At 38.1% G+C, this 21000-nt stretch overlaps 1 protein-coding gene across 2 annotated transcripts in view; it reads left to right on the forward strand.

Moving 5' to 3' along the window:
* Positions 1–21000, forward strand: part of si:ch211-149e23.4 (uncharacterized) — a 76497-nt gene that overhangs the window by 963 nt on the left and 54534 nt on the right. For both annotated transcript variants that reach the window (XM_078929569.1, XM_078929570.1), the window contains exon 2: positions 19164–19511. In XM_078929569.1, coding sequence (XP_078785695.1) covers positions 19164–19511 — 348 coding nt within the window. The remainder of the gene's footprint in view (positions 1–19163; positions 19512–21000) is intronic.

The following is a 21000-nucleotide window of genomic DNA, read 5'->3' on the forward strand; positions in this document are numbered from 1 at the left end:
TGTGGAAAGCAAAGAGGAGCTGCTTTGTGAGAAAAAAAAAGTTTGCCAAGTGGTTGACTGCAAATGGGGGGAGAGAGGCTATGAGTGAGGCTGAGGAGGAGGAGAAGAAGCAGAGCTGCGTTTTCGGCTTTTTGGGTGGCAGCAGGAATGAAGACATATTTCAAGGCAGGCACTGCAGTCCCACAGCCGCTGGAAGTATTGACCTGCAGCTGGGCTTCATGCCAGTCAGGGCACCTTCCAGGCCCACTCTGGCCCGGGAAGAGCAGCCGGAGAGCTTTGCTGCATGTCAGCCCTGGGCAGGGATTACAGAACATGACAGACCCAACAGGATAGAAGAGAGGAAACAAACCTATGCACCTAAAAGTCCATCCCACCATCTAAATAAAGTCACTTTGGTTGTTTAAAATCCCTCTCTGATCATATTTTGAGCTATTTAAGAAATGTTCCTAGGGTTGTTAAAAAAAAAAAAAAAAAAACATTTCTTCCAGGACATAGTTCCTGCAGAGTGGCAGTAGTTCATTGGAAATTCTCCTCTAAGTTGTGGGCAGGACCATTGGCGCTTAGTAGAGCTGCACGATATGAGGAAAACTTGCGATATTAGAGATTAATATTGCGATAACGTTAAATTTGCGGTATATTGTGTGACAAAACCAAATAACAAAATTGGCGAGCAATATTGGAGCTGTCCAGCCAGATACCACCTCATACAAGGAAAACAAAGACATCCATGGATCTAATCGTCTAGTGGATGCATCAGAACAGATCAGAGCAGGGAGCTTGCAGTTTGCAGCTTGTCGTTGTAGCTTCTATGTGACACCTACAGGCTTTCTTCCATTGGCATTTTCTGTCTGCTCCTGATTCACAATGGTTTGAAAAAAGATATATACAGAAATGTAGTTTAAACTTATTTTTCTTTATATATGTCCTCCATCACGAGAAAAGAAAACAAATTAAAAACACCCAAAACACGATTTTTATTAGTGGGTCTTTAAATGGCATTAAAAAGAAGAACTTTTTTAATGCACATTTTTCTGGAATTGTGACCAACTTGCACAAAAATCTAACTGGTCTTTTAAAAACTCAACTTCCTTAACCTTTATATCGTGTTGTGTTCACAGTTTTACTTTTGATACATTTTCAAATAAAGTTTAAACTATTTCATTTTAAAATCAAATTTAAGGCAGTAGGGAATGTTAGGTTTAAAGTTAATATTTTTGAGAATCAAAGAGGATAAGATTGTAAAGATTGACATTAAAGGTATCTCTAAATGTATGAATAGGTTTTTGGTTTTCTCCTAGCTTGCATGCACACACAGTTCAAACACATGCGTTTGCAGAATTCACTTCATACCATTCTTAATGTCTCTCGTTACCCACAAAGCCTTCATAAATGAATCCAGGACACCGATCTAAAACACACTGTTACAATCTACCCTGATTAGCCTGCAGTGGTCTTTTTTGTCATGCTATTATTTGCAGTTGAAATAACCAACTTGCCAACCAAAGTTTTGCTCATGGCCAAAGCAGAGCATCAACAAATTGGTGCTGAATAACCAGGTTGGAGGAGAAAAAGTGTCAAACTTTTAGAATCCAGACAACATATGGTAAGCTCATGTCACATAGGAACACAAGTGTGGATTGGGGCTGCGTTGCCACAGAAGAGTTTGATGTCAGGTTTAAGTGTCATTTCCAGATTTTCTTGTAGTGCAGACGGCTCTGTGAGGAGGGGATTCATTTAAGGCGTGCCTACGGACTGTGAGGTCTGTAATTGAAGACCGTAGTTTTGTGGTTTCTTCTCTATAGGCCGCATGATTCACAATATAAATAAATAATGTAGTAATGGAACCACCTAAATTACAGAGTACAAGCAAAAATAGATTTAAAAAAAAAGAGCCTACTGACTGAGCAGATCCTTGCAGAAGTAAATGGCTCTGTCACTGCTTGGTTATGGTCAGATCAGGTCAAGACCTTTCGTGTGAACTGATGGTTGAGTAACTCAATGTAGATTTATAGTCACGTGCCAACTGGCGGGCCTTTTTATTGTCAGTTGTGGCAGACCTTTTTTCACAACACTTTTCCACCATTTATTGAGTTTTCTCTAAATGAAGGTACACATTTTTCATTAGTTTTGACTGGCATCTGTGTGCTTACTAAAGATCTTTTGAAAGTCAGTGTTTGTTGATGACCTCTGTTGATCATTTTGGTTCATTTTTACAGGAATTATGCAAAGAAAATCACATCAAAATTGAGTTTAAACATTTAGGCCTGCATCTGTGGGTCACAGCTGTGTCTTCCATCTGATCCTCCTAATTTGATCTTAAATCTTGGTTGTGAGGCAGATGACTGAATATGCCTAATCCCATTAAATGCAAGCAGTGTTTTTTTTTTCTTTTTTGAAAGGAAGCCATCAGCAGATGAGTGTGGGGCTTTGTAGTGGGGCCTGGATGTTTTGTGTGGGGTTCAGGGAGCAGTCTGTGGTCACAAGCTTCTGTTGACTCCACCCTTTCTTTCCATTTTCTACGACAGATGTGACTGATTGTTGGAGGCTGTGAATAGCAATGGGACTATTAGTGAATCCAGAGCTGTAAACTCCCAAGTTTAGCCCATCCCTTTAATTTTTTTGCAGGAAAAAAGTTCACTCAAATGCACTCGGTGATAACTTCAGTTGGCAAAATGAACTAACTTACCAGTACTTAAATATTTGTGAGAGGATTTAGTGGCCTTCTAACCATTTTTGACATTTGCATTCATTCCAGTCTAAGATAAAGCATTCTTCAAACTGAATTTTGGAACTGTTCATTACTTATCCAGCTTGTTTGAAGTAATACTGCATCACTAAGCATAAGCGTTGCAATGTGTGCAAGTGTCACATCACCAGATGTGGGATCTGACTTCTGCCAATTTGAATGGTTTTCATTTGCAAAAGCTGATCCGCAAGGGAAGTTTGACTGTTTTAAAGGCATTATTTACTCAGTCTTTCTTTGGCGCTTATAGATGCGGACAGTTTTTTGCAATGCCACGCTGCCTGTTAAGAATTAATGACATGCATCCATCTGCATAATACAGGGATGGTATATTTTAGTGGCGAAACTCAAGTAAATGCACTGGAAAAGTGAGTTTCTAAATTCATACAAGTGATGCTAGAAAGTTCAACTGGATCAATTTGTGTATAAACAAAGTTGCAGTTTGGCAGCTTGCATAGGAGTCCAAACAGTGCTTCCTGCCACGGTCCACCTCTGCCTCCCTTCACAAAGTGACAGGGACATGGCAACTGAGTCCAACATTTCACCGTGTGCCAGCTTCCCTTCCCATACATCCTGAAGGTTGTTGGGTTTGGGTGCCTATGCTGCCTCCTCCCTTTTCTTGTTGTACAGAATACAGAGATTTTTGGCAAGATCCTCTACTTTTTAAAGCCATTGTGCAAAAATGTTTTCCATCCCTGAGAGCAGGTTTTGAAAAGGAAATTGTATTGCAAATAAAACAGGTTGAGTTAATACAATAAATCAGACTATTTCCTTTATATTGCAGAAAACAGAAACTCTTTAGGCGGCACGGTGGCGCAGTGGTTAGCGCTCTTACCTCAGAGCAAGAAGTTGTGGCTACTGAACAATATGACCTCTTCCTCTTGACATTGCCGTTATAAAATTAGTGATATGTGCCATGAAGTATATACAAATTTCCTTCCTTCATGAATTAACCTGTCATTATCCGTTGTGCCACATTCACATAAGGGCTCACAATCATAATATAGGAAACTTGTATTTTGAAAGTGCAGGAGAAGTTTATTTTGACACTTGGAGTTTGTTTCCTGCATTTCTTTGGCTGTAGCTCAGCAGATGGGCAGAGAGATACAGGAAAAATAAAACTCCAACCTAATTTAAGCTTTGTGTTGTGGCAATTTGTTCCTAAGATGCTAGCATAGCTCTCCCAATGTAACTTGTCATATTGATCAAAACAGGGAGCAGTTTACTGGGATCTGACGTGTTGATGCTGTTCCATTCTGCTGCTGTTTGGTGTGATATAAGAGTTGGTCTCACCAGTGTAGTTCTCTGACTGCATGGCCAAAATGACCATAAATGCATCAATACCCTGCAACAAACGATTAACATGTCTGCTCTGTTGTGATAGCCTGTCAAATTATCTGTCTTTATCTATTTTTACCAAACAATGTAAGCTGAGCTGTAGCCCTGAGATTTGCTCACAGTTCCAGACAAATAGCTGTAAAAGAAAAAGATTGCCCACAACAACAGGCAGAGTGGAACAGCTGTGACAGTGGAATGGAGTAATATGGGATGCTGGGCACACAACTCAGTAGTAAAAACAAAAGTCAGTAAGGTCGTTAATCACTCACTGTTTAAAAAAAGAAGATATCCTTGTGCAAGAAAACCCTATCACCTTGACTCCAGATTATTTACTTCAATTGCTACTGTTTTGCAACAGTTTCCAAGCTTCAAAACTCAGATGGGATTTGATCATTTATTGAACTGGATTTCTGAATAAAAAAGCAAGATTTTATTTTTTCTTTGCCTACTTTCAGTTGCTTTTTTTAAATAAACCCAGTTAATCTAAAGTGAACTTTGACCCTCCAGTGTGATTCATTGTGCTTATTTAAAATTTTCTTTTATCTTATTTTTATAGTGTTCTTATTTTTGATTAGTGTAGTTGGTTTTTGGTGAATCTCAAAGCAACATTTTGATTGGTTTTGACTTGGTGTTATTATTTTAATAAATTTAAACAAAGGTTTAAATATCAGCTATAATGAAGGGCCACATTTATAGATATTTTCCTAAATCTGGTATTTAAAGTTTTACTGGTAGAGGTCCAAAATGCATTACAGTAATCCCCCGCTTATTGGCTATTCCCCATTCAGTCACGTGACTCCTCCGGTCCATCTTTAAAGCTCAGACAACTCAAGATGCTTTTGTAAGACTTTTGCATTCAAAAGAGGTCCTGCACAAATTTCTGAGGAAGGGGGGCAGAGATGAGGAGCACGACGGCCCGTCAGCTTCCTTGCTGGCTGCGAAAGAATATTTAACAGAGAGCAACAGCTGGTTCCACCGGTTCTTGAGTCACTATGACCAAAGTTTGGAGAAATGGCATCAGCTGACTCAGAAGTGGCCAGAACAAATCCTGATATGCCAAGAAAGATAATCACGGAGAATAATTATCATCCGGATGAATGAATGGTGGATGAAACCGGCCTGGGCCTGGAAGAAGAAAATCGTGCTGCAGGCCCTCTCTCTCTTAACTGATGAAGGAAGAAGCACGGGCTCCTGGTTTTAAGGCACAGAGTGACAGAGCGACACTTCTAATGAAGTACACTACGGTGCAATCTATTGCTCTGAAGAAAAATTAAGCAATGTTTCAATGTTCTTTAATAAGTGTTTTACAAAGCATTAAAAATGAAGGTTTTTGATGAGTAAGGATTTGTTACAGACACTCTTCAGCTGTTGAAGGCTGGGGGAATTAGGGGTTCTTCACATTTGCAGATTCTGCAAATATGATTTTCCACGGATTTTCGTGGGTGTCTCTGGTCCTTAAGTCCCTGGTAAAATGGAGGGAAAACTGTATTTCTTTGATGAGCTCCATAATTTTTTTTTTTAAGAATTCAAAAATGGAAAGTAAATGATTTTCCCTTAAAATGAAAGAATCTTAAATAAAAGCGTTTCCTTAACAATAAACATGCAGAACATGTTTATCGTTAAAGAAAGGATTTTCATTCCTACACGATGTCGGAGTGTGACAACAGACAATAGCTTCTGAATAAAAATATCGTGTTGTAAAAAACAAGATTTTTACAAGAAGTAAAGAATTAAGTTTGCATTGAAATTTAGAGCGCTGCCTGTGTATTTCAAGTAGTGATGCCAAAAATAGCCTTACAGATTGTAGGTTAGCATGTTCTGGCCAATTTGAGGAATATTTTGGTTCATATGTTTAGATAAATATCAAGAGTATGTTTTTTTGCACTAGCTAAGTCAGCCGGGAGGTTGCCATAGTTTTCAAATTATGTTTCCTAAACATTGAACATGACAACAATGACACAAAGCAGACATGATTTCATTTGTTTTTCTTGTTTTCTGTTTGTTGGTGCTGTTTTGTTGAAATCTTTTTTGTGTTTCTGCATTGTCATGGGAGGAGGACACTTTGTTGAATATTGCCATCTAAACTTTCCTCTAAAAATATCCTGTAAGCAGATCTCATCATGTGGAGCAGATGTGTACATAGCTATGTTTCCTGATGACACAAGACCAATAGAAGCACTTTTTAACTGGATTTTAGATGTGAAATTATGGATGGCAGCTCAACCAGGAAAAAACAGAAATTTTAGTTATCTGTCCTGAAGCTAAGAGAGAGAAACAGTTTCTGGAGTTAAAAGAACTTTCATTAAGCCATTCAGAAACAGTCAGAAACCTGAGCGATATTTTCGATGTAAGGTAACTTTTATCCCACATATTAAACAGGTGGTTAAAACTGGTTTGTATCACCTTAGAAATCTGGCTATGGTCCGCCCACTACCCTCTTTTGCTAATATGATGCTAATGTATGCTTTTATCATGAGTAAAATTGATTATTGTAACGCCCTGCTTGCTGGTCTTCCAAAAACCAACATTAGGAACCTTCAGCTTCTCCAAAAGGCTGCTGCACGAGTTCTCACCAAGACCAGGAGGCGGGCTCACATCACCCCAATTTTAAAATCCCTGCATTGGCTCTCCATATGCTTCAGGATTGATTTTAAGATACTCTTAACCGTTTTTAAATGTCTTAACGGTCTTGGACCTTCTTATTTATCCAGTCTTTTAGTAAAATATGAACCCACACAGACCCTGAGATCCTCTGGCACTGGTCTGTTAACCATTCCGACTGTAAAAGCCAAAACCGACGTAGAAAGAATCTTTTCAGCACTATGGACCCCGTTTATGGAACAGTCTGCCAGAGGACCTGAGAGCTGCAGAGAGCATTCAAGTTTTTAAGAAAAGGCTAAAGACCCATCTTTTTAACCTGGCTGTCAGCTAATTTTTTCCAACCACTATTAATTTATTAATTTGTTTTATTTATTTTTATTTATCCACTTTATCTTGTTTTATGAACGTACACTAGATTTTAATGTGTTATTTTAATTTACCTTATTTCAATGTTTTATTGTTTATTGCTTTTATCTATATGTTTACTTTTTCATTCTCTTTTTATTTTTCATTCTCTTTTTATATTTTTAATTTTTCCGGTGCTTCCTCATTTGGGACCTCTCCCTCTGGGTTGGATGCTGTTCAGCCACTGCGGCTCTGGATGGGGACCTATATCACCTCTTAGCTGTGGTGGAGCGGTCCCCGCCTGTGAATCTGCATCTGGCTGGTCATGCGACGGTTCACAGAGAGGGAGGTTCCACTTATCAGCGTTTCCAACATCTTGTTTTCGTGCTCAGCCAATTTCTTATTTCTCATTTCCCCATCAATTTGGGGGTGGGAGATGTGTAAGAAGTTGGGGGTTGTGTAGGTACAGGGAGGTGGGCCCTATTTTTATTTTTATTTATTTTTTGTGCTTGTTTATTGTAATCTTCATGCTTGTTTTTATATTATTTTTTTGTTTGTTTTAATGTAAAGCACTTTGTGTTATTCTTTTATATGCAAAGTGCTTTATAAATAAAGTTTGATTGATTGATTGATAATATATCCATAAAGCATTAATGTCCTGGTATTCAAAATTATCAAGAAGAGTTCAGATATAAGTTCACAGAATTTAACAAGAACAGTTAAGTTCATGAATTGTCATAAAACTTTGAAAAACCCCACAATGCATAGTCCTGTTTTTTCTTCCAGTAAGATAAGTTGTGCGTATTTTGGCAAATTCCATGTTTTATTACGAATGAAGCTTATCTGCAATACTACCTTGTGCTAGCCAGGATGATCAAATTTATGCCCAGATCTTATTCAGGGTTTGAGTTTATTCTATACAGTATTAGGATTGGAATATTGCCATTCATGTAATTCCTGCAGTGTTTGGTTTTTTTGTCTGTACTATTGTTTCAATATAAACTAATGAGATGGACAATTTATACTTGACATAACTTTAGAGCATAAAATATGAGTGAGTGAGCTTTACTGCATTTTTTTGCATAAAGTCTTTTATGCTCTCTTGATTCTACCTCTAATACTTGTTTTAATGGTAGAGTTTTACAGGAATTCTTAAAAATGACGGCTTTAGTTGAGTCTACTCAGTTGGTGAATCCCATTTTGTCAGTAATTGTTTCTAACAAACTTCCAAAAAACAGAAGTGATGTTCAGTGCAGTGTATCCACTGAGTTTTTGGGCTGCTTTTTCTGCTAACGCTTTAATGTTGTAATTATTATAGTTTTGATTCTCTGGCAGATACAAATACTATGGGATTTGGCTTTTAAAATATGTTCTGGGTCAAATTCTACAGACAGGCTAGACAGGATTTCATGATTTTCATTCATTACATTTCCTTTTTTGATTCTTTAGCCGTCAGCTGCTACAAATTTTCTGGGGTAAACAAGGTGACAAGGTTAATGCATGACGCGATTTGTTATGAAATTTTGTGTTCAATGCATTGTCTAATAAAGTGCCTATCTGGTTACAACCCTAGTGCAGTACACACACCACCACAACCAGAAGACGTTTTCATGGCGTTCATGATTAATTGTTCACATGTAGAGTTACTGTTTTCCTAAGTTAGTTACATTCATTGTTGCTTCTGATTTAAATGGGTGCTGGGAGGTGGCAGTCAATACAACCACAGTGTCTTAGTAACTTTCTGTCTAAAATGGACAGGAAAAGGAAAAAAAAATCAGAAAATTACTTTAAAATGCCAACATGGTCAGTGCTATTTCTGCACTTCATTTTACTGAGTAAACTATGGCTTGTCAAATGAAAAGATCTTTTTTAGACAGAAACTCACTGTTCCAGTCACTGAGTCATAGGAAACAGTGCTACAGAAATGGCTTCCAGATATTTCCACAGTTAATTACCTTCCGTGAATGAACAGAGGAAAACCTTTAAACGGATTTCATCTGTCCTTTTGGTCATCTGAGGTCGCCCCTTCAAAACTAGATAACACCTTGTGGAGGAGGGTTGGATCATTTGGTTTTCCATCTTTATTAAAGGTTTACATGTAGGATGTGCAGAGTCAGCAATTGAATTCCCCAGAGAGAAATGCAGAGGTTATGGGAAACAGGTGTGGCTGGGTTTCACCCTTTAGCCTTATGTGTTTCAGTCTTTTCAGCTGTGGGATGGGCCCACACTCAGTTGTGTGCCCTAGCTCACCCCCTGCCACCCAAGTGGGAAATTATTAACACCCACCAGTCAAATACTAGGTGTCATCTGGAAGTACACAAAGTATGTTGACTTGCTTATGCTTTGACGGATAAAAGAAACTGCTGTTTTACCCACATCCTTTGTCTGCTCTGTGTCCAGCCCAAATGTATCATCAGTTCTACATGCACCCACATCCTCCTTCTGATCCTGAAAGGAGTGTTAATGCTATATCATTAAACCTGAAATGGTCATAGTAAACAAAAATAATAATAATAAACGAATGTGGAAACTATTGTCAGAGAAAATGAGAGTCTTCATATTCATATATGTGCGTAAAGATGTTTCTTTTGGTCTTGTTGTCATTGGTTTTTGGGATTGTTGATGCCACACTGCCAATACTTTTATGTTTAACCAGGTATATTGGCTTAGAGCTAAATCCTGACCGGGTAAAGAGGCAGGCCAAAGGTTAGGCACAAGAACAACAGTGAAACAACAATCAAACAAGATTTAAAGAAATTATTAGGGCGAGGTTGATAGAAAATAAATAAAAAGATCTGTATCCATAAAAGTTGAGAATAATCTTTTATGCCTATCTTTTTGCGGCGACCTAACGCATTACAGCAGCAGAAGCCAAAGTTTGCTAGCTTAATGCTAACGTATAGTGGAATTTCTCATAGGATGGCTAATTTTAACATACATTGCCGACTAAAGCACTGCTTTTTGCTCAAATCTTCTGAAATGAAGTGTAATAATAATGCAAGCGGCACCTAGTGGCCAAACTGAAATGCTCTCTAGGCGAAGCAAATAATGCACATTTTTGTTGGAGCTTCTTCTTTTGAGAAATCATGCAACACTGTATAATGTTAACAATGTCATTGGTCTATTATTTCACTAATAAATGTTACAGTATGTGAACTTTATAAGATTAATATAAATATTTTTAAAATATATCGATTATTGTATTTTTATTCAAATATGTCTAAATGTGTAAACCATGTCAATTCAAAATAAAATCAAATTGAATCGAGTCGATCAAAAGAATCAAAAAAAAAATCGTGAATCGAATTGATCCAGGCTCTGTTGAATTAAATCGATTCTGAAATTATTGGCGAAACCCAGCCCTAAAAATGATATTAAATTAAAAAGCAAAGTTAAAATGGAAATGTGCTGCTAATAATATACAGACAAGTGTTGCAGTGTTACTGTCAATCACGTGCAGTGATATTTTGCATTGTTACGGCATCTGCATATTTTCATCTGCAAACTTGTTTTTGTTTTCTTAACGTCTTGGATTTATCTTATCCCACTTCTTCATTTTGCTCAAAGAAATTGCAACAAAATCTGACTTTTATTACTGTTTGTAACGGTTTAATAAAGAAAAGGTGGAGTTTTGTTTTTTGAACAGCATTTTTCTTGTATAGTTTAACCACTCTCACAAAGATAGCTGCTAATCCCAGTAGATCTTGATCGTTTTGGAATTCGGATTTTGCTTTCAGAGGGACACTTATAAATCAGACCCATGCACTTAAAAATAAACATGGTCAAAAAAAGCCACACGATATGTTTTTGCGGCAAAGATTAGAGCTTTCCAAAATAGTGGCATTTTTCCCCCAGCATCTTTTGAATGCTTTTTTTGTCTGTTTTTCTTTTTACAAGAGCTCTCTAAATATGCCACTACTACTTCATGTTTCTATCAGGAGTCTTGATCTACCTACCCAACTTTTTTCTTGTCGTTTTCTCTTATCAAAGTGGGTGGTTCATATAAATCAACATACCCACTTAAGTTTGTTGCAGAAAGAGACTCAGAATATATGCCTAAAAATGTGGGTGTGCCTGGGAAAATAAACTTCCTCTCTGACCAACTTAATGTTAGGGATACCACAGACTTCTTGCTGTTTTTTGTTGACCATCAGACGCAGTACAGGGGCAGGCTTTTGTTGGAATGCTTGACTTCCTCCCTCTGTTGTTAGTGGTGATTGCTGACATTCAGAGAACTCGTTCTTGTTTACACAAAAGTCCAAAAACATCTTCTTTTTTCAATTTGTTTTCTTGTTTTAGGTTGTGTTGTCTGTTTAAGAACTGCATTTATTTTTTAGAATGGAGTAGAAAAACATATAATAGTTGCATTCAGCAACTATTCATTATTTACTCGTTGTGAAAGGCTGTTTTTGGATGTGAGCTTAAAAGTTGAGGTAGATTTAAATATAATTAGTTTTTTTATTTTAGATTTTCCAACTTGAAGATTTAATATAAAAATGAGGTTTTTCCCTTGAAAAAGTTCTTTATAATAGGAGCATAAAGGTGTATTTTTTGTGTAGTAAATTCTTTTTTAAATAAACCCCAATGTGTTTTCTCAATTAGCTATTTTTGGGGTTTTAAATAGTTTTTTTTATTTGGTTACTTGGCTGTTAAATGCCTCGGATTATGGGGTCATACATAACCTTTTCTTTGCATTTAAAAACATTGTATTCAAGGTAAATCTTACCACCTTCAAAACAATTTCTTTTACACAATTGAGGACAGTTTATATATAAACCTTTAACAAAAAGTACTGCCCCAAAACCATGTTACGTTGGGAAAAATCTGCTTGTCTTTGGCTTTTGTTTCCGCCTTTGACCTTCGTAAATTATATTTCTGTTGTTAAACTTTGGACATGCATGAACAAAGTAACTTGGCATACTTTTGAGGCTGCAGCATAGTGTGCCCCCACTAAAATACCACAAAAGCCACAACAAACAAAAACAAATCCCACACACCAGGACAGGATGTTTGAGGAATGTTTGTGTTGCTTTGGTACACAGGCAGACATCCAGCCTCAGAAAGTTGTGCAGCATGGCAAAACTTGACGCTGGTTAGAAGCTGTAGTCTCTTATGTCACTTTTTAGGTAAGCGCTTTTGATCTTTTTTCTCTTTTAATCAAATATTGCTGAGAATGACAATGGGACATAAGTCCACTTCGCCTTGGGGGAGCGCAAATAGAAAAGGGTTTGAAGAGGACAATGACATGTAAAAGAAGCCCATCAACTGCAGTTTTTTTTAAAGGCCTGTCAGCCTGTGTTTGTCTCCACCATCAATTAGCCCACTAAAAAAGCCTCACGCCCTCACAGGACACAATGCAAGGAAGGAAGGCCAAAGATTAGAGCTACTGCAGAAACTCACATTTTCTTCACACTGCACAAATATTTCTTTTGATAAAGGTAAGCTATAAAACAAGCTATTCACCTCTTGGTATTTCCTGTTTCTGACTGATTGAATCCCGGCATAAATGTATGGTCATTATGAGAAGGATGCTCTCTCTGGCCCACAGTTCTGTTGGTCCTCATCCCATCTAAGTGATTCTGTGCCACCTACTGACTGCTGCTTTTGCTGACCTATAACACAGATCGTGAAATTTAAAGTGGGGTTACAAAATCCCAGCATTGCACTCTTTTAGATGATGCATTTTTCTGTAATTTCTCACAATTTTTACTTTCTTGTTTTCTTTGTATTGTGTGCATTTAAGATTTCATGACCCTGTCCAGCAAGACTGTTCATCAATGTTACTTTTGAAGACTTATAGTGTATAGTGTGAAGATAAAAACGTTTTTGAATTCAATTTATTTTTAACCTTTCCTGATCTCTCATTCTGATGGGAGTTTAATATTAGGCTAATACATTTTCTTGCTACTGGTAGATTGTAGGACTTAAAAGCATGTCAGTAGTGTGAATCACAACACTCCCTACAAAGGAATAAAACTGCCTTGACTTTGCTGCCTCCTACGCACACTTAAAAGTCACCTAAATAGAGAAGAGGCTGAAGTCAAGCTTCTACAAGCCAAGGGGGACCATGATGCACAACAGTTTTTATCTTTTTTTAAATCTTGAAAACGTAGTACAGGAAACAATTTTGTCAGGTCATGTCACTAAAGCTGGGCTTGTGAACTATTATTTCCTGGTAGTTGTGCACTTGCTTTTTGATCAGATATTTTAATTAATCTTTGATGAATGTGTTATTCATTAGTCGTTTTTTCATCAAAGTATACTCAAACTGAAATCAAGTCCATGTTAGAACCATTGTGTCTGTTCTGATGATTAAAACCTTAGAACTGAAGAAGGGTAATTTCTCACTTGACAGCTATTTATTTAGTGCTTCCATCACAGTTTTTAAGCTTTTCCAGACAGTAAATCAGACACAGTAAAAGAGAAAAGAGGGTGAAAATCCTTTGACTTGCCAAAAATCTATTGATTCGGAAATGTATGGTTATTTACATTTTTGGATATTTGATTTAGCCCAGCTTTAAACTGAGGTCTGGGCTGGGGTCTGGGAATTTCCTGACACTACTCAACCACTTCGACTGTCAGTCTCTTTAGGATGACTTAATGGAAAAGAGTTAAAGTATCAGACCTGAGGGAGATAATGCTGATATTTTACAGACACATATGTTACAGAGTTTCTTTTGAACTGCTTAAAAAGGCAGAAATTCATCTGTTAAAAAAACACAGGAGCACTACTTCACAAAGCTGTGGAGTGCCAAGTGGCACACTTGTTTCTCTGTTTATTTAAACAGGAACCTTTATAATTAGGTGTGCAGTGTAACTATACAATGTTATCACTAAGCATGTTGTTGCTCTGACCTGGCAACAACAAAGCCAACAAGATCTGATCTTTGCATGTTGGGTTGCCTCTTAAGGACAAGTAGACTTGTCAGGTATTATTATCGTTCAGGAATCATAATGCTGCTTTTTTTGGTGGCGGCCGTGGTGCACAGGTAAAGCAGTCAAGCTTTGATTGGAGGCTTGCAGGTTGTTTCCTGCCTTGCCTGCCCATATGTGGAAGTGTCAAGACACTGAATCCCACAATGTTCCTGGTAGTTGGGGTTGGTGCCAGTGTTGGGCAGTGTGTGAATGTGTGTGTGCGTGGGTGAAAGTGACTGCAATTATAAAACACCTTGGGACTTAAAGCAAGGCAGAAAAGCGCTATAGAAGTAGAAGCCATTTACCATTTTTCAAACAAATTGAGTATGGATGGGAATGGGCTATACAAGGTACATGAAATGCTTATATATTTCTTACATCTCCAAAAAAGTGTAGATAACATTAATATTTTCTTCTGAAGATTTAAATTTCGATTTGTCTATACTTTTCCAAGGAGCTAATTCAGAAATATTTAGTTTATCTTTCAATTGGGTTTGAAAAAATAAAAACAAAAGATTGGGCAATCATCAGTTCTCCCAATCTATTGCAGGGTGTTTCCAATTGAACTGATTTAACTTCATAACATACTTAAAAATTCTAAACCATAGTGACATTTTTATGACCGTATTATTGTTGCTTCAGTCGTTTCTTTTGTCATCTTGTTCCCGTACATCTTAAAGAATTGCCCTTTTTCTTGCCTTGTGTCCTTATTCATCTTCAGCCCAGAATTTCCTCTTTAGTCCTAAACCACATTCTCTCCTGCACAGTCTGCATTCTTCTCCTGTGAGGTCTTCAGATCCTTCCCTCATGAGTGCTGTTTGACACGGTAATCTTTGCATGGAGTTTGTCTACATGAAGATGACATATTGTCTATTTTGTTACTGCTGGTGATTGTCTCCGGCCATGGGGCTCTCTTGTCTCTCACGGTCCTGACATGCACTGCAGGCCTCAATGGGAGGATCCTAACCCAGGAGACAGCCTCTCCTGGGGAGGTCAGGGCCAAAGCTGGGTCAGGTTTGGGTAGGTGGAGATTTTGGCTCATCAAATGGCCAGTGTGGAATGTTTAAGCCAGTTGCCAGGCGAAAAGGAAGGTTTTGATTTAGCATTGCGTCTTTCGAGCAGCTTGTCGCAATTAGTGATGTCAGAAGGGAAAGTAACAAATATGAAGCATTTCTTCAAAGCTCAAGCATTTCCTATCCATGAGTTCATTCTTTCCTCTACTTTTCAAGAAATACTATGTGCTTTGTCTTATTTTGTAAATTAGATAGGGCTCTTCTCTTTCTTTGTGTTGGCAAAGGATCAAAAGAGACCAGTATGATGGACAGTAATAACAATATGTATGTATTTGCTTGCATTACTGATAAACATAAGTGTCACTGTTCACCGGATAAGATGGATAACTGGTGATTAAACGCGGAGACACTCTTGAGCTGTACCTCAGCTCTGCTGCAGTCTGCCTTATTCTTCTGCTGAAGTTCCGTGACAGCTTTTTTTAACACGCTGCTTTCATATCATTTGCCTGCAGTATTTTAGATAATATGTCACAGTGCTCTGGTTTGAGATGCATGGCTGTGTTCTTTATGATTTTTGCTAGCAGGGCCAAGTCTCTCCACTCTTTCTGGCTTTAGGTATCCTGTGCAGAGGCCATCTGTCTCAACCCCCTAATGGTAAGGGTGGAGCCCTTTTTAAACAACCCCCCCCTCCCCGTTTCACTCCCTCCTTTCCTCCTTACTTCCAAGTGCTTTACCATTGAACAAACAGATCATGGCAAGGACAGAGTTTATTTTCTTTGTGTGCCATGACATGTCTTATGGTTGGCACGCTGAGACGAACACGACGTACCACAGTAGCATTTGGAGAAGCGGGTCAGGTAGCTGCAGTATGCCGAGCATGTTGGAAAGAAGACACGTGTCTGTTGGAATCAAGACAATGTCACGCATGCCCACGACACTGGTTTACCATTCCACCAACCTGCGCCCCAAAGCATTTTTATTAGCCAACCATCTACATTCTTGGTCCAGTTAAACCTGCAATAAAAGTCTTTCCACCAATAATTTCATCATTAAAATATTAACGTGTTTTTATCCAACACATATGACTTATACAAATACGATGACAACAAACAGCTGTCCTATAAGCTGAAAGAGGTGAAGAATGTAAATCCTACCCTGCGTTGACCCTGCACTCTCACACACCCATGCACCCAAAGAACCCCATGACAGTAGCAATCCAAAACCAGAGTAGCACATACACTGAAGGCAAACTGTTTCAGTGCCAACTTATTTTAAACCAGGTCTTAAATCTGAGGGCAGAAAAACAACTTAACATCTGTCTAAAACTTTTTTGTTGCTAAATAGCACACTAATCCACAGTGACCACAACTTTCTATCAAATGGGGCAAGTTGGGTTTGTTGCTCAAAGTTTATCAGAGCAACTTTGGTATATATAAGATTAAATATCAAAAAGAAAAAAATTGGGGTGGGGAGTGAGAAGCTGGCAGTCATTCGGTAGCATCCGACGATGATACGGGAGCATGAAACTTCACAGCTGATGCAAGACGATATAAGCTTGAGCAGCTATTCAAACACAAGGTCCTGCTCCTGCACACCCTTTCTGTCTTTATTATTTGTTTTTTCCAGAGACAGAAATTCGGTTTTGGTGTGAGTGTGTATGTGTGTGTAATCACTAAAATTACAGGGGATGTAATGGAGTACAGGGAGCCTCAGCCTTCTTGGCCGTATTACTGTAAAACCATGATAGCATTGCTGTGGCTTACCGCTCACATTTATGCCAAAAACCTGAAATACCAGTCAGTGGACCACTTTTATAAACTTCTCTTGATACACATCTAAGACTGCATGCAAAGTGAAAATTTATGATTCCCTAATTTCACTGACGCAGAGTGCAGCTGCGTCAGAAAAGCCTCGCTGGGCTGTTTTGATATATTTTGAATTAAAGCAATATTTTCTTTTTTTAAGGCAACCAGTAGTTCACAAGATTTAGAGTGAATCTATTCTGCAGTTTTGACAATTACAGCGCTGTAAATCTCTGTATTGCTTCTTTAAAGTAAGCATCCATTTTTCTATTGATGACTCATGATTATTCTGACAGACAAACAGGAAAAGTACAAGCCTTGGCGTTTTTCAGTCCTGCCAGTAGCCACAACCTGTAATTTAGGATTTATTTCAGGTTAGTTTTTCAAAGATGAAGCTTTCATTCCCACTAAGCTGGATCATTCTGTTGTGCTGCTGGTCTTTCAGCAGTACTGTATAAATTACCGCATCTCTGTCGGCTATAGAAACTGGTTTTGATTGTTTGGCATGATTAGATTCAGAATCTAATCTATTTTAAAACTGTTTTTGATTAAACAGAAGATTGCTCTACTCCCAGTAGCCGTGCTTGTAAAGGTACTTCACTAGTACAAAGTTTAAAGCTGCCTTAGAGGAATGTATTCATAAATGTGACGATCATGTGTTTGGTGATGTCTGAATGCAGTTTCTGCAGATCTTTGGGCTGCACGTTCATACCACAAACCTTCCCCACATCTCAAATGCATTTGACCTGATGACTGCAAAGGGTGTGCGAGTGCAGTGACACCTTTGCACCTTTGTCTTCTTAAATGCTTTGAGCTTTGCGATATGGTGTATTGTCCTTCTGAAAATAGCCATTAGATGATGAGTACTCTGCCGTGTAGAGGATCTGCAACAATCCCAGTTTAGTCAGTTGTGTTTAAGCGATGCACAGCTGCTACTGTCGGGCCAGTAAAGCATTTTCCCCCACACCAATGCAGCACTACCATCAAGCTGAACCCTTCAAGTTTCAAGTTGACTCTTTCAACAATGTTGCAGTGAAAATAGAGACGCCTGACGAGTCAACATTTTAAAAACATTTTCTGTTGTCTAATTTGGCTAGCTTATCCAAATTGTAGCAGGAGTACCCTGTTGTTATTGTAAACGTACCGGTAACAGGTGTGGTTTTCTGCTGTTGCATCTCCTCTGCTACAAGCTTTGATGTGTTGTGTGTTTAGAAATGGTCCCCCATCATAACTCGATGGTAAACAGTAATTATCTGAGTTACTGGTGTCTTTCCATCTTCTCAAACCTGCATGTCCATTTTCCTCTGACCTGCCACCATATCTATTGCCTTGCTAAAAAGCTGCTAAAAGTTTGTGTATAGGTTAATAAGATTTATTTTTTTTGTTTGACATTTTTAATAAATGGTGATTATCATATTTGAACATCATAATCAGACAACCTGTAATTTTAATAGTCAGATTAATTCCTTCTTTTAATATCCAAATGTTTACCCATTAAGTTAAAGTTGTGTGATTTGTTTGCTTTTTCATCATGTATTAAAGATCATAAAAAGGGGGGCGGGGTTTGTGTTTAACCTACATGTTCATTATTGGAAGGTAGTACATAGTAGTGGGTTAAATTTGATTTCTACCTTTTTACTGATCATCATAACCTGAATTTAGTAATTATTTAGTCATTATCTTTTGACCTTGTGTCTGGTGTGTGCTGTCACACTCAAACTGCTTTTTATACTACATTGTTCACATGGCCCTCCTGTTCAAAGCCAGATTTACATGTGTGTTTTTTATAGTTAGACATTCAAAAGCATAAGCGTTAGTCAAATTAAGGGCCTCATAAAAACATCCATCTTATTTTCTTTCATCTCCTTCCAGCTTTTTTCCCTTTTTGCTCTTAAAGGTGCTCTTGTAATGAGCAGGAGGAACAGTCTGAGTGTCCTGTGGTGAAAGTGTGCTGCTTGTTAAGAACACAGTCAAAATGAGAGGATCTGCTCTTTTTCCACGAGAATTTTTATTTTTTTTAACAAATTACTTGTTTATTTATTGTTTTACCTTCTTAATCTAGTAAAACGTTAACATTACAGCTGTTTAAGCATTAATCTGAAGTGTTAATCAATAATAACTCCTGATGGGGACAAACAGTGTCTTTCTGTTTTTTATTCCAACAGTCCAAAGAAATTGTGAAATGCCTCTTTATTTTGAGTCTGTTTCAGTTTAAATCTTATCTTGTGTGCTGCACACGCATTTTGGTACATTCACAATCACTTTTAACAGGCTGCCTGTCAGTTGTGAATAAACAATTGTCCCCTTTTTCACAGCAGAAACACATCATGAGTAATGTCAGTGTGGCATAAGTGATCCCTTCCCGTGGTTTATCAGCGTCTGATCTCTTTCTTTTTCTTCCACCAGGTGTGAGCAGTAATCAGGTGGTGGTTCAGAGAAATGTGAACGCAGTGCTGGGGAAGAACATCACGCTTAGCTGCATAATCGAAGTGGGCTCCAACCTCAGCCTCACACAGAGCTCCTGGGAGCGTAATCTTCCATCAGGCACCATTACCCTGGCAGTGTTCAATCCTGTGTTCGGGACCTCTTACTCTCCAGATTATGGCAAGCGCATCTCATTTGTTTCACCTTCACAACGAGATGCCACCATCACCCTTGAAGGAGTGGGTTTTGCAGATGTTGGGAGCTACACCTGCAAAGTGGCAACTTTTCCCCTGGGCAATACACAAGCATCAACTTTTGTCAATGTATTAGGTAAAGTATGTCCAGTATGTAAAGTATTACCAGAGATTATCTTAAATTGCCTGCAGATCTCTTGAAAAGCTGTGTGCCACAGAAATTGTGATCTCTTCTTTATAACTTGTGTTCCGCAGGAACTGAGGGTTTAATTTCAAAGTCTGTTAATGTAAGATGTTTTATTTAGTTTCCTTTTGCAAGCCGTGAATGTGATTCATTTCAGATGGGACTTCAAAGCAGTTTGAGTCTATAATGGCTCAGAAATGAATGATGTCATGCACTACATCACTGCTTGTCTGAAAATCATTGTGTGGGACGTATAGACTTTGGTGCCACTTGTTCCCAGCCTAGTTTATGGTCACCATTCTTGACCTTTTGACAGGCGGCACACACCAATATTTTCATCACCTGGTGCCCTGGGCGCCTCAGTTTTTGTTTCAGCTGGTAGCGCATGTCTTGTTTTTGGATCCAGTTTCACTGTGCAAATGGCACGTTGATAAAATGGGAAACAAGGAGGGAGCTGTGCGAGAACAGGTGTGACTTATAAGGTGTCTGCTCAGCTCACCAGCGCACAGAAGCAGCCTTTGACTTTAATATGAATGTTGGAGAAGAAGATTTGTGCGTGAAGTCGACTTCTATTGAAATATGTAAAAAAAAAAATCTCCTTTAAAATTCACTCTGATAATCTTTTGATCTTTTTAAAAGTGATCCCAGTGGTCTTTTAATTATCATTATGCCACTTTTAGCTAAAATAAAAAAACCTGTTTAGTTTTCTTGGACATAGTTTCAGCATAGTTTCACTTCTGCGCTGTGTTGGCTGGACTGTTGCAGCAGAGAAACCTTTTCTTCTTCTCCCCATTGTGGAGCAGAGCAGAATAGAGTTTGAGGCCCGCCCAGCGTATTTTCTACATCGCAAATAAGCTCTTTATAAAACAGCCTTTTTTCGTCTGCTCCTGATTCACAATTATACGAATAAAGAAATACTCAGAGGTGCCTTTAAATGTGTTCTCCATCATCAGAAAAATGCCAAGAGAACATGTTAAAAACACCAAAAAACTCTGTTTCCATCGGCGTGGGTCTTTAATGGACTTTCAAAACAAAAGTCCACAACTCTTCTTTTTAGGTAACACTCAGATTATTACTTGAAGAAATTCAATTTTTAAAAACTTTTCCTATTGTTGCCTGACTGGAAGTTTAAGAAAAGTACAAGGTTTTTTTTAAGCAAATATATTTATAAATCACTTTGGTCCCATTAAATCCTCCATCTGTTCTAAAGACTTTTTAAAATTTGTATTTTGTATGTTCATTTTAGTAAAAATGTTTGACCAATGGAAACTTATAAAAACCGACCCCATTAATGCACAAAGACAATAAGAAGTGTTGCTTAACACAAGTACTATTTATTTGTTTTATACTAATGTTTTTTGCTACGTTTTATGCAAAAGTGTCATTTGGTGGTCAAATACCTCTCCTCTCAGGAAAAGGGGCTTTTCTGAGGTCAGCCCTT

This window comes from Oryzias latipes, chromosome 13 (genome assembly GCF_053564925.1).
Source record: "Oryzias latipes strain Hd-rR chromosome 13, Olatipes_Hd-rR_3.1".
Lineage (NCBI taxonomy): Eukaryota > Metazoa > Chordata > Actinopteri > Beloniformes > Adrianichthyidae > Oryzias > Oryzias latipes.